Genomic DNA, 14,409 nt, shown 5'->3' with positions numbered 1-14,409 from the left:
ACCTTTTCCAGAGGTAATCTTTGAAGTATTAAAGAAAAGACTGCCATGCTGAAGATCCATCATTTCTCCCTTCAATTTGTCCACTGAGACATCAATGAGGGCGAGTTCATCGGCCAAATCCTAAAATACATGAAAGTTTTGAATAACATATTTTGAAGAATGTTCTTACTTCAGTATTTAAAAAATAAAAAAAAAATTTGTGTGTGGCTACTTTATAATCAAAGTATAGTTATATTTTAATAGAAAAAATGCTATAAAAATGAGTGTGTGAGTGTGTCTAGAGTGACCAGAAAGAAGTCAAAGTAAGCAACAGAATGTAGCAAAAATTACTAATTGCTTTGCCTTCAAAACTAATTGATAATTTTTTTAAGTGGCTTTTTTTCCACTTCAGATAATAGTTTAAGAATGATGAAAAACTATTAAGTTCCTTCAAAGGATTTTATTACATTTAACCTTTATGCCCAATTTCTGAATTGGCTGAAGTTTTTAGTATGCATCCTTATGACTAAAATAAAAAGGTGGCCACCTCTGGGAACCCATTTCATGCACAGTACATTTAACATTGGATCTCCAACCTAGGGGTAGATGGGCATACAACCAGACCATAGTTCCCAGTCAGCCACACAATCATGAGGCAAACAATGGATACACTTAACAATTATTCTGTTTTTTACTTTCAGAACCAATATATTTCACAAGATATTCAACAATTGATTATAAAATAATCAATGTTATGGTTTTGCCCAACTCTAAGCTAATGTAATTAGCTTATAACATTATTTAGCTTACATTATTACATTTTATAATATTACATTACATACATTATTACATTACATTAGCTTAGAGTGTAGTTACATCCACAATAATGTAATGTAATTGTGTAATTGTTCTGAGCATGCTTAAGGCAGGCTAGGCTAAGATATGACAGGTGGAATAGGTGTACTAAATACATTCTGAACTCATGATGAGTTTATTGAGATGTAAACTCATCATAAGTCCAGGAAAATCTGTATAGTCTCTTTTTTGCTTACTCTGATTTGAATTGAGTTTACCAAATGAAACAGAATACATAACTACATAGAAGAAGAGTCTTCCCTCATATCCAGTGGCCAGATTCTAAAGATGAGAAGTAAGGGCAAGGGATCAAAGTCCCTATTTGCTACCCTTTTTTCTCAGATCAGATGCCATCTGAACTTTCTGGAAAACTGTAGCTTCTAAAATGTACTAAATTATGTGTATATATCAGGAACATAAGGAAGATAAGGAGTTTCACCCAGAAGGATCACATATCACTTCTAAGCTAATTGGTAAGAAAACCAGATAATGTTTATAGATCCATTTTTCTATTAGTCTATGTCTTTGGATCTGTACAGGAAAACAGAAACCACTCTAAGCATTTCAACAGGAGGTAATTAATATAGGGAATTGGTGAGACAGCTGTTGGAGGGCTGAAAGGACAAAAAGGTAACATTTGAGGTAACCCAGAGATAGAAATCATAGTTTGAATTCACTACCCCAAGACTGAGGGAACAAAGAGAGAGACTAAAGGAGGGCTTCATGGAGCCAGGCTCAGACCTCTGGAAGAAGTAAAACCTGGCTACCTGGCTATCAAAACCTGATACCACTGAATGGGCAAAATGAGGCTAGGAGCTCCAAAAGAAATTGGAAGCTAGGACCAACTGTTACCACTGAGGCAAGGGCTGCTGCTGAGATGAAAATGACCAAAACAATAAGCAAACAGGACGGAGGTCATTTCTCCACTCCTGCTCCTCTCCTCCAGTCCTCCACTCCTGTCTATTGGCAGAACCTGACAAGATGTTAACTGGTAAAGGAGAAAAAGATTATGCAAAGATCCAGCACCACAGAATACAGAAAACTGTGTTTGGAGCTGAGTAACAATAATAACCAACACAGCCTGCTTTTAAATTATGTTTCCAATTTGAATTCTATCTCTCCTTAACAAGTTACCAGACAATTCTCTTTTCAAGGGAATCTTCCCAGCTCTGTTTATCTTGATTGCCAAAGACAGAACTCAAATAATTCCTAAAAGTTCGTTTTTGTTTTTTTTAAAGAACTAACAATATTGGGGCGCCTGGGTGGCTCAGTGGGTTAAAGCCTCTGCCTTCGGCTCAGGTCATGATCCCAGGGTCCTGGGATTGAGCCCCACATCAGGCTCTCTGCTCAGCAGGGAGCCTGCTTCCTCCTCTCTCTCTGCCTGCCTCTCTGCTTGATTGTGATCTCTGTCAAATAAATAAATAAAATCTTAAAAAAAAAAAAAAGAAAAAGAAAGAACTAACAATATCTATGTGAGTCATTTCTCAAATAGAATTCCAAATAGAGAGTTTGGGTTTGTTTAGCCTGTCAGAATCTTTTAAGAATAGTTATGAGTGGGGTACCTAGATAGCACAGTCAGTTAAGTCTCTGGTTTGGGCTCAGGTTGTGATCTCAGGGTCATGGGATCATGCCCAGTGTTCGACTCCATGTACAGAATGGAGTGTGCTTAAGCTTCTCTGTCCCTCGCCTTCTGCATCCTCTACCCCACCTCTCTCTCAAATATAAAATAGAGAGAGAGATAATAGTTATGATCGTTCCAGGGAGTCCTAGAATAACATGGTAAGGTAAGAGAATAGTAAAGTAAGAGATAAGTAAGAGAATTAAAATCAATCTAAGGAAAACTGCTAGGACCACTTTACTCCGTACAGCAAGCAGAAGGAAGTAGGACATACTGCTATGCTTTAAAGTCTGCCATTCAGTGATACATGCAGGTGTTATAGTACTCATTTACACTCTATATATTCCTTGAAGTCAATAAACTATATAAATATGCATATTTTAATATCTTTCATCACTTTCCATTTATCCCACAATGAACATCAATGTGAACTGGGTATTTACCAGTATACTATGGATTCTAGTAGGAAATAAATGGGCTCCAACAACTGGCCTTTAAAGTGGAGTTCCGAAATTTCACGATAACATGCCTTTGATATTGTACACCAATATTTAATATATATAAATTTCATGATAATATGCCTTTGATTCATTGTGCTGAGCACTCAATTTTTTTTTTAAGATTTTATTTTTTAAGGGGTGCCTGGGTGGCTCAGATGGTTAAGCATCTGCCTTAACCATGATCATGATCTGGTCATGATCGGTTTCTGGGATGAGTTCTGGATCAGGATCCCTGCTCAGTGGGGGGTCTGTTTCTCCCTCCCCCTCTGCTGTTCCTCCTGCTTGTGCTCTCACTCTCTGTCAAATAAATAAAAGTTTTTTTTTTTTAAAGATTTTATTTATTTATTTGACAGAGAGATCACAAGTAGGGAGAGAGGCAGGCAGAGAGAAGAGAGAGGGAAGCAGGCTCCCTGCTGAGCAGAGAGCCCGATGCGGGACTCGATCCCAGGACCCTGAGATCATGACCTGAGCCGAAGGCAGCGGCTTAAACCACTGAGCCACCCAGGCACCCCAAAAGTTTTTTTTTTTTTAAAGATGTTATTTTTAAGTAATCTCCACACTCAATGTGGGACTCAAACTCACATCCCCAAGATCAAGAGTCACAAGCTCCACTGACTGAGCCAGCCAGCTGCCCCATTCAATAAATTCTTTTTTTTCCCCCAATGAATTCTTTATATCTGCAAACTCATTTTAGTTTTAGACTTTTTCTTTTATTTCTTGAATAATTTTCTTCCCTTTCTTTTTTCTTACTGAAATATCAATGAGTAATGGGACCTCCTGACTGGTTCTCTAATTTCATCTCTTTTCTATATTCTATCTTTGACAATCTGCTTTCTAGAAACCCAGTGGAAGTCACAGGGTTCCTGCTTCAATGTGCCTTCAACTAATCCTACTGCTTTCAATAAGATGCCTGTCTTTACTGTCTCGAGGAGAAGAACCTGATTCAATTTCTCCAAAGAATATACTCCTTCCCCTTGCCTGCTGATATGTGAGAGGTGATTGCTTGTTTGAGTAAGCTCCAGAAGAGAATCTGGTAGTTTTGTTCTGATCATATAAACTTTGAACCAATTCTCCTATGTTTGTCCCATCCCTTACCTCAACTCTGTGAGGCAGTTGGTACTTCCAATTCCTCAGCTTCTCTTGAGGTTTTGGAATTTAACTGGCTTTTCACCTTCCTCTGCCAGTTTTTTTAAATTATCTAAATAATCCAGTAAAGTTTTTAAGAACACAACAGGACCTGTGTCCACATCGCCAAGGTTTGAATTCTAGTCCACTCACCTATATTAGCCACTTGACCATTGGCAATATTACTTAATATCTATGTTTCAGTATTCTCATTTATAAATGGAGATGATAACAGTACCTATCTTGTAAGGTTGTCATGAAAATTAAATAATATCTTTGAAAACATTTTTTTAAAGATTTTATTTATTTATTTCACAGAGAGACAGATATCACAAGTAGGTAGAGAGGCAGGCAGATGGAGAGGGGGAAACAGGCTCCCTGTTGAGCAGAGAGCCCAATTTGAGGCTTGATCCCAGAACCCTGGGATCATGACCTGAGCTGAAGGCAGAGGTTTTAACCCACTGAGCCACCTAGGTGCCCCTGAAAACATTTTAAAAAGCAAAGGGTTTGTGTTTTGTGTTTATTTTTTGTTTTAGATTTTATTTATTTCAGAGAGAGACAGCGAGAGAGAGCATGAGCAGAGGGGCAGAGGGAGAGGGAGAAGCAGACTCCCCGGTGAGCAGGGAGCCCAACATGCAGCTCAATCCCAGGACCCTGAGATCATAACATGAACCAAAGGCAGACACCTAACTGACTGAGCTACCCAGGTGTCCTGAGAAGCTACCCAGGTGTCCTGAGAAGCTACCCAGGCTGTACAATGAAAACTACAAACATTGCTGAAACAAATTAAAGAAGACGCAAATAAGTGGAAAGACATCACATAATCCTAGATTAGAACACCTAATACTGTTAAGTTATCAACATACTCAAAATCATCTACAGATTTAATACAAACCCCTACAGAATCCCAGTGACATTTTTTAAAGGAACAGAACAAAATCCATTCTAAAGGATCTTAAGGGACTCTAAATGGCAAAATAATCTTGAAAAAGAATAAATTTTGAAGTCTAATGCTTCCTGAATTCAAAACTTATTACAAAGCTATATCAAAATAGCATGGTATTGTCATAAAGACACATAAATCAATGGAATAGAGAGCCCAGAAATAAACTCTCACATTTATGGCAAATGGTATTTTCAAAATCTTTTGGACTCTACTTTTTTTTTTCTTAAGACTTTATTTATTTACTCAACAGAAAGAGAGAACACAAGCAAGGGGAGGTGCAGACAGAGGGTGAGGGAAAAGTAGGATCCCTGCTGAGCAAGGAGTCCTATGTGGAACTTGATCCCAGGACCCATGATCTGAGCTGCAGGCAGACGCTTAACTGACTGAGCCGCCCAGGTGCCCTATAACCAAATGATTTTTGACAGGAATGCCAAGGCCATTTAATGGGAGAAAAGAGAGTCTTTTCAACAAATCATACTGGGGTAAGTGGATACTTATAAGCAAAAGAATGAAGTTAGACTTATACCTTACATCATGTAAATAATTAAAAATGGATCAAAGATCTAAATATAAGACCTAAAACTGTATGAAACTCTTGGGAGAAAATATAAAAGATTCATGACATTGGACTTGACAGTGGTTTTTGGATTTGACACCAAAACACATAAAACAAAAATAAAAATAGATTAATTGAGGGGCACCTGGGTGGCTCAGCTGGTTAAGCATCTAACTCTTGATTTCAGCTCAGGTCATGATCTCACGGTCATGAGACTGAACCCCATGTCAGAGTCTGCAATAGGCATGGAGCCTGTTTCTCTCTCTCTCTCTCACTCTCCAACCCTCCAGGGCATCACCTCCCAATTGCTCACTTGCTCTTTTAAAACTTAAACTGAATTACATTAACATTAAAAATGTCTGTGAATCAAAAACAACACAACAAAAACAGCAGAGTGAAAAGAAAACCATGGAATGGGATAAAATACTCAAATATACAAATTTGGTAAGAGATTAATATCTAGACTATAAAAAGAACCCCTAGAAGCCAACAACAAATAACCCAATTTAAAAACAAAGGGTATCTGGGTGGTTCAGTTGTTTAAGTGCCTCACTCTTGATTCCAGCTCAGGTCATGATCTCAAGACCCTGGGGTCAAGCCCTGCACTGGGCTCTGCACTCAGCATGGAGTCTGCTTGAGAATCTCTCTCCCTCTCTTTTTGTTCTTCCCTACCCTCACCACCCCCATCCACTCCCCCTCTCTCTAAAAATAAATAAAATCTTAAGAAAAAAAAAAAATCCTTGGGGCACCTGGGTGTCTCAGCTAGTTAAGCAGGAGACTCCTGATTTCAGTTCAGGTCATGATCTCAGGGTCCTGGAATTGATGACAGGCTCCACGCTCAGCAGGGAGTCACATTGAAAATTTGTATCCCTCTCCCTCTGCCCCTCCCCCGCTCACACACTGTGTATCTGAAATAAATAAACAAGTCTTTTTAAAAAATAAAGGGGTGGGGCTCCTGGGTGGCTCAGGGGGTTGGGCCACTGCCTTCTGCTCAAGTCATGATCTCAGGGTTCTGGGATGGAGCCCCATATCAGGCTCTTTGCTCAGCAGGGAGCCTGCTTCTCTCTCTCTCTCTGCCTGCCTCTTTGCCTCTCTGTGCTCTTTCTCTGTCAAATAAATAAATAAAATCTTAAAACAAAAAAGGGGGGGGGGAGTGCCGGGGTGGCTCAGTTGGTTAAGCCTCTACCTTCAGTTCAGGTCATGATCCCAGGGCCCTGGGATCGAGCCTTACAATTGGGCTCCCTGCTCAGTGGGGAATCTGCTTCTCCCTCTTCATCTGCCCCTCCCCACCATTCATGCTTGCTCTCTCTCTCTTTTGTGTTCTCTCTCTCTCAAATAAATTAAATAAAATCTTTTAAAATTAATTAATTAAAATTAAAATTGAAAAAAATTTCTCTCACTCTCCTCCCTCTCCCCACCTCCATATGTGTGCTCTCTCTAAATATATAGGTATTTAGAAGGCAGTAAAAAAAAAAAAAAAGAAAAAGAAAGAAAGAAATATATGGCAAAGGATTTGAACAGAGACTTTTCCAAAGAAGATATACAAATTGCCAAAAGCCACATGAAAAGATGCTGTAAAACAAAAAGTAAAATTAAAGAACTTCCACTGTTACTTTATCAACTTTGGTACTTTTTGTTTTATAATGAGTGTGTAATACTTATAGTTTAAAAAAAAATTAAAGTTTTTTTTTGTTTTTAAGTAATCTCTATACCCATGTGGGTTTTGAACTCACAACTTTGAGATCAAGAGTCTCATACTCTTCTGACTGAACCAGCCAGGTGCCCCTAAAAAAATTCTTTTTAAGTATAAGCTTCTAGGAAGTATGACTTTCACCCATTATTCTTCCAGGAAAGCAAGGTATGGGATCATTTAAACAGAATATTAACAAATTAATGCCATCAATGTGCCTCCTATGAATCAGCTTAAATAGTCCAGCAATACCAGACTCAAGATAAATTCCAAATAAACGTTTCTTAAATTAGGTCAAAATCAGATAGTGAACACATATTTGCTGTCAGAAGGTTGGCCCCACAACCCTGAACTCATCAACATCTACAAGACCTCAAAGTTCTTGATTTTCAGCTACCGGATAGGCTTCTAACTTACCTTCAATAAGATACAAATAGCACAAGCCATGCCTACAGCACCAGTGCCAACAATGGTGATCTTACTCTGGGAGGCTTCATCTTCCTCAATTAGACTCTCAATAAGCTTCTCCTTGATAGTTGACATTTTGAGAACCTAATAGGGATAATGAAATTTCAGTGGAATCAAATTCCCTAAATTGATCACGCTCACAGGTATCAACATACTAGCCACACTGAACATCTAGGGGCTTACCTACTGAGTTTGCAGAATGTTGGAGCCGCGTGTGGCAGGAAAGCGAAAAAAGGGGCTTGGAGAGGCAGAGGAGAACCAGTCTACCTAGGTGTTGGGGCACCAATGAGCTTTTTATTTCTCCCAGCCCTCAAGCTATCATTTTCACCCCAGTACTAGACACTCAGAAGTGCTTTGCCTGCCCCAACTCAGTACAGACAGCCGGAACACAGAACTCACTGTCTTTAAGGAAGATTAAAAAGAAGAAGAAAAAAGTTACACCAAAAGGAAGCCACCAACGGCACTTAGGTGCGAAGCCCTGCGACAGTTGCTCTACCAACTGCAACGTCAAGAATGCTCCCACGCAAGACTCTTTCGTCAGTACGCAAGCCCCGCCCACCGCTAGCCCAGGCGCAGGCGCATTCGCAGGCATTTAGCGGCCCTCCGTTCTGGGGGGGGGGCGGTGTCGTAGTGAGTGCTTTGGCGTCCTCGGTACCCCTGTGAAGAGTTCTAGGCTATCTTTAAGAACTTGGAAACAGGGATTTGGGGAGTATAGTTTCCCAAGCCTAAGCCTGGGACTGATTTTAGTGCTGAATTTTTGGAAACCGTCATGACTACAGGCTGATGAGGGTCAGGCTCGAGGCCCCAGTGGGAGAAAGTTCTCCTTCGAGCATCTCCTGTTCTTCCAGATAACTTGCCTCTTTCTGAGAGGACATGCTGGAGGGACCTGAGCCCCAGCGATGATTTCAGTAAAGGGTGGGCGTGGGAATGACCAACCTGAATTTGAGGAATGTACCTTTCAATGTACTTACCATACCCTTGTCTACACATTTATCTGCCGGAATTTAAAACATTATTATTGAGCTCTCTAACTTCAGAATGGAGTGCTGAAATAGAGATTGAATTAAAGCAGCAATTGTGAGGAACTATTTAGCTAGAGGCTTCCATCAAAGTTAAAACAATAACAGTTGTTTAATCCTTAAACCATCCCTGCTCCCCTTCCCCCAGGGGATTTACTTAAAAACAAATCCCGGGGCGCCTGGGTGGCTCAGTGGGTTGAGCCACTGCCTTCAGCTCAGGTCATGATCTCGGGGTCCTGGGATCGAGTCCCGCATCCGGCTCTCTGCTCGGCAGGGGGCCTGCCCTCCTCTCTCTCTCCCTCTCTCTCTCTCTGCCTGCCTCTCTGCCTACTTGTGATCTCTGCCTGTCAAATAAATAAATAAAATCTTAAAAAAAAAAAAAAATCCCGGAAACCAGGTCCAGGTAACAAAGCTCAAATATAAGGGTGGGTCAGGCCAGGTGGAGACATCCTATTAGGGGGATGCATACTGTCTCCTTAGCTACCAAGCAGTATGGGCCCCGCCCTTTGGGCACATTTTGGGCGCCAGTTCTGACCAAGGTGATAGGCTGGTTCAGATGTCTACTAGGGTAAATTGTAATTCAATTGGTCACCTAGCAGGACAGTGCCGCTTTCTCTGTGTGTTACAATCTCATTGGCCACCTGTGCATGGCCAGTCCCAACCGCATGGCCTTTGCCCTTAAAAGCTATTCCTGGAAATAGAGAAGGGTCGCTCTCTCTTGTAAGAGGCGCGGTCTGAACATTTGGTTAGATTCTTGATGCTTGGCACAAAATAAAGCTTTGCTTGACCTTCGCTTTATGTCAGTCTTGCTCCTTTAATCACAGACCCACTGCGGGGGAGGGGGGGCGCATAACAACAATGAAAAGGAAAGGCCACATCCAGTTCTCTAAGGGTGGTTTTAACTTTATACCAAGAATTTATGACCCACAGAGGTGGGCACAACCTCCTCAAGTCATCTTTTTTTGAGTATTTGCATTTTAATCCTTTTCCATTTTCTGTTTCGAAGCCTGTGTGATGAGGGAGCACGAGGCTGGCTGAAGACAAAGCAAAAGCTGGCGCCTTGCACCCCCCTCCATCCACTACCCCTCGGTAATATGTGTAGCATCCCTCAGGCAGCCCTGACTGCCATGAACAATAAGCAAATAGTTAACTTGCAAAGATCACAATCCTGCAAGACAGGAATCTCCCAACTATCTTGATGTTAATGGCTCGCTAAAAGACAACCTTCGTCTTCCTTTAGCATGTGAAAATTCCATTGAAACCTATCTTCCCCTCACCTTCCCCCAACGGCAGGGTACATAACCTGCCATTGTACCCTGCCATTCCTCACAACCCGGGGCAGCAGCTCTTCCTGCCCACGGGTCCTGTCCCCGTGCTTTAATAAACCTCCATTTTGCACCAAAGATGTCTCAAGAATTCTTTCTTGGTCATCAGCTCCGGACCTCAGCCCACCGAACCTCACCTAGGTTCTAGAACTTCATCACGTGGTTTGGGGTGCCTGGGTGGCTCAGTCATTTAGCTTCTACCTTCAGCTCAGGTCATGATCCCAGGGTCCTGGGATCCAGCCCTGCATCAGGCTCCCTGCTTGTGTAGGGGTGGGTGGCCTATTTCTCTCTCTCCCACTCCCCCTGCTTGTGTTCCCTCTCTCACTGTATCTCTGCCAAATAAGTAAATAAATAAAAATCTTAAAAAAAAATAAAAATTACAAAGCCTATGATTTGGTTTTAATGTAGTGCACACCATGCAGTCACCCTGCTTAAAACCAGACCACAATTTTTCAATACACTTAACCAATTTTTTAAGTTAATTTTTTAATTAATTTCAGAGGTAAAATTTAGTGATTCATCAGTAAAATAACTAATTTTTACCACAACCTAAAAGACATTCATGATCCAGCCTCCTTCTAGCCCTCCAACTTCATCTCAAGACACTCTCACCTCACTCCACTCCAGCTTTTCAATAGCTTTTACTTGGCTCAGGACTTTTTGCTGTTCCCTATTTCTGGAAAGTTCTCCAACCATTCTCAAAGTTGATTCCTCATTTGCAGTCTTGAGTATACATGGTACTTCCTCTAGCTTTCCTGGAGCAATGTCAATTACCACCACCTCCCCACATCTGTCCTATTTCTCTTAGGGCACTTTTCACAAACTATTAGCTTGTAAGGGCCTATTCAGGCAGAGGAGCCCCACCTCGGTTGAACTGCCATTTTGTTATAAAACTTAAATTGACTTTGCCCTCCTCCCCAGGGGAACTTACTTAGAAACAAGTCCCAGAAACCAGTCCCAGGTAACAAAGTCCAAGTCCAAGGGTGGGTCAGGCCAGGTGGAGGTATTCAGTCAGTGGGGGCTCAGAACTGTCTCCTAGCTACCAAGGTGATAGGCTAGTCTCCATGGCTACTGTGGGGTGAATTGTAATTCAATTAGCCACCTGGGTGTGGCCTTTGCTCTATAAAAATTAGTCTGGAAAGCAGGGAGGGGTTGTCCTCTGTAAGGGGCGACCCTGACCGGTCTGTTTGACCATCGGTTTGATTCTTATGTTTGGCGCGGAATAAAGCTTTGCTTGACTTTCGCATTGTATCAGTCTCGCTCCTTTAATCACGGACCCATTATTAGGGTACCCTATTTTGGGGGGACCCAACAAGCTCCGAGAAACAGGTTACCCATAGCAGACAGGAGCGGCAGTCACTGTTGGTCCTGTACTACCACTTGCTTGTGTGCTTACTTCCACAGCAACTCTAGTACTTGCACCTCATTTACCACTCAGTTGAGAGGTCAGCCCTGCTGGCCAGGATGACCAAGAGGTCTCTGGTAGCAAAAGGAGGTGTCATCTTGGTAGTGACCAAACTCTGGATCTAGGTGAAGAAAAAGGCTCTTCATTCATACCTACCATAGTTGCAGGACAGGCCACTGAGGTCTACTGCCTGAGTGGGCTCTCTGGGTGGCTACAATCCAAGCTAACTTAATCATTTTGCTTGATGGCAGCAATCTAAATACAGGAGGGCCAAGATGTATACATCCCAACAACTGCCAAAGTGCAGTAGGAATGCAGTAAAGAATTCTAAAAGAACAGGCTTTGAAGTCCTGATGCTTTGACAACATGGGCTTTAGTGGAAAAAAATGTTCATCCATCTACATGCATATATATGGATATATATATATATATATATATATGAACTATATTCTGAACATTCCATTTGCTTCCCCCACTAAGGCATATTTAATCCACTTCCCAAGGTTAAGACTAAAACGAGATCATATTTACTTTGAGGCACAGCAAGAGAGGAACACAAGGAGGTGGGGGGGAGAGGAAGAAGCAGGCTTCCTGCCAAGCAGGGAGCCGGATACAGGGCTCCATCCCAGGACTTTGGGATCATGACCTGAGCAGAAGACAGATGCTTAACTGACTGAGCATAAAATGAGATATTAATTTAAAAGAATCAGGGCTTCTTTGCAGAGCTGGTCTATTCCTTGCCTGGGGCAAGAAGATTCAAGGTGATCTTGGAAGACTTTGTGTGTCAGAAAGTGAGGAAGCTTTACAAGATTAAATCTAAAGAATTCACGAAAGATTAGGTTAATAAATCTTTAAGTATTATTTCCAGTCATGTTGGTACTAATTTATTGGATCAGATATGAAATTAATAAGTGTAAATCGGGCGCCTGGGTGGCTCAGTGGGTTAAGCCGCTGCCTTCGGCTCAGGTCATGATCTCAGGGTTCTGGTCGTCCGGCATCGGGCTCTCTGCTCGGCAGGGAGCCTGCTTCCTCCTCTCTCTCTCTCTCTGCCTGCCTCTCTGCCTACTTGTGATCTGTCAAATAAATAAATAAAATCTTAAAAAAAAAAAAAGTGTAAATAATTTTTTTTTAAAAAACAAGTTGCCTCAAAGTTTACTAGAGGCCAGGCAGAAGTACAGGTTTCTACTTGGAATAATTAAGAAGTTCAAAGATTTGATAGTGGTGAAGGTTGTACAACTATGAAAATCCACAGAATTAAACTTCAAAAGGTGAATTTTAGGGGCTCCTGGGTAGCTCAGTCATGGGAAAGATTGAGCCCCGCTTCCTGCTTGTAATCCCTCTCTCCATGTCTGTCGAATAAATACAATCTTTAAAAAATAAAAGGAGAACTTTATGTGTAAATTATATCCTAAGGCTTAAAAAAAAAAAACCTATAGAAAAGCAAATCCTATTATACTCCTTGTCAAGACTACATAATTTGCAGGGGTGACTGGTTCCCTCAGTCAGTTAAGCCTCCAACTTGGTTTTGTCTCAGGTCGTGATTGCCTAGGTCGTGGTGACAGAGCTCCGCAGTTGGGGCTCAAGTCATGATCTAATGGGTCCTGAGATCTAGCTGTGCGTCTGGTTCCACGCTGGGCACGGAGTCTGCTTGAAGATCCTCTCTGTTTCTTGCCTCCCTCTCTCAATTAAGTCTTTTTTTTTTTTAAGATTTTATTTATTTATTTGACAGAGAGAAATCACAAGTAGATGGAGAGGCAGGCGGGGGGGAGAGAGAGAGAGAGAGAGGGAAGCAGGCTCCCTGCTGAGCAGAGAGCCCGATGCGGGACTCGATCCCAGGACCCTGAGATCATGACCTGAGCCGAAGGCAGCGGCTTAACCCACTGAGCCACCCAGGTGCCCTGAAGATGATTTTTGAGTGGACAACCATCAGGACTATTTGGTCTGAAATTGTTAAGTGCCATTGTGTTATTGGCCTCTGGAGAGCAAATGTTCTTAAAAATGTTTCCCAAGATGCCTGAGAGGCTTTGGTTAAGCTTCTGCCTTCAGCTCAGGTCATAATCTCAAGGTCTGGAGACCCAGTTCTACATCTGACAGAGGGCGGAGCCAGCGGTGGGCAGGCTCAGCAGTGAACCTGCTTCTCCCTCTGCCTACAGCTCTCCTTGCTTGTGCTTTTTCTCTGACAAATAAAACCTTTAAACAAATATTTAAAAAAAAAAAAAAAACCTGCATTTTTTTTTTAAGTACCACTGCTTATGCTGTGGCAAATATTTTTACATTCATGTATATATCATCTACAGAACTGTAGGGTAGCAATTATGATTAGCACTATTATCAGATAGTTACCTCCTAATACTTTGTAGCTTAGTATATTAAAACGATTATAATGAAAATGGTACCAAAACGTAACCTAGCCACACCCTTGATTTATTAAGTCACACTGATTGTTTGATCATTAGTAAATAATACACCATAAAAAAAATCATTGTAGGTGTACCTGGGTGGTTCAGTTTCTTACTGTCTGCCATTGGCTCAGGTCAGCAGCCCCCATGGGGCTCCCTGCTCAGCAGAAAGCCTGCTTCTTCCTCTCCCTCTGTGTTCCCTCTCTCAGTGTCTGTCAAATAAATAAAATCTTTAAAATAAAAAAGTCATCGCAGAAACAACTGTGTGGCTCCCTCCATTAAGTGTCTGCCTTTGGCTCAGGTCATGATCCCAGGGTCCTGGGATGAAGTCCCGCATCAGGCTGCTTGCTCAATGGGGAGCCTACCTCTCCCCCTGCTTCTGCTCTGACAGGTGAATAAATAAAATCTTAAAAAATAATAATAATAATAAATTTCATCACAGTGTTGCCTAAGAATACCCTAATGGGTCCCTATAATAAGAGTAAGTAGCAGCTTCACCTAATGTAATGAATGGACAGTCACTG

The 14,409-nt window shown here is 41.6% G+C and overlaps 1 protein-coding gene across 2 annotated transcripts in view; it reads right to left on the bottom strand.

The window, feature by feature from the left end:
• The window catches only part of LOC131810168 (L-lactate dehydrogenase C chain), a 48,375-nt gene extending 37,171 nt beyond the window's left edge, over positions 1-11,204 (bottom strand). The window contains exons 1-3 of one of the 2 annotated variants that reach the window (XM_059137815.1): positions 11,013-11,204; positions 7,687-7,821; positions 3-120 (exon numbers count right to left, since the gene is read on the bottom strand). In XM_059137815.1, the coding sequence (XP_058993798.1) occupies positions 3-120; positions 7,687-7,812 (244 nt within the window). In that variant the 5' untranslated portion in view covers positions 7,813-7,821; positions 11,013-11,204. Of the gene's footprint in view, positions 1-2; positions 121-7,686; positions 7,822-7,920; positions 8,252-11,012 lie in introns of those variants that run through there. The other variant, XM_059137806.1, reaches the window with a different exon arrangement.
• Positions 11,205-14,409: the final 3,205 nt, after the last annotated feature.

The sequence above is a fragment of the Mustela lutreola genome, chromosome 1 (genome assembly GCF_030435805.1).
Source record: "Mustela lutreola isolate mMusLut2 chromosome 1, mMusLut2.pri, whole genome shotgun sequence".
In the NCBI taxonomy this organism is placed as follows: domain Eukaryota; kingdom Metazoa; phylum Chordata; class Mammalia; order Carnivora; family Mustelidae; genus Mustela; species Mustela lutreola.
Note: the sequence above shows the minus strand (reverse complement) of the source record. Positions and strands in the feature narration are given on the sequence as shown.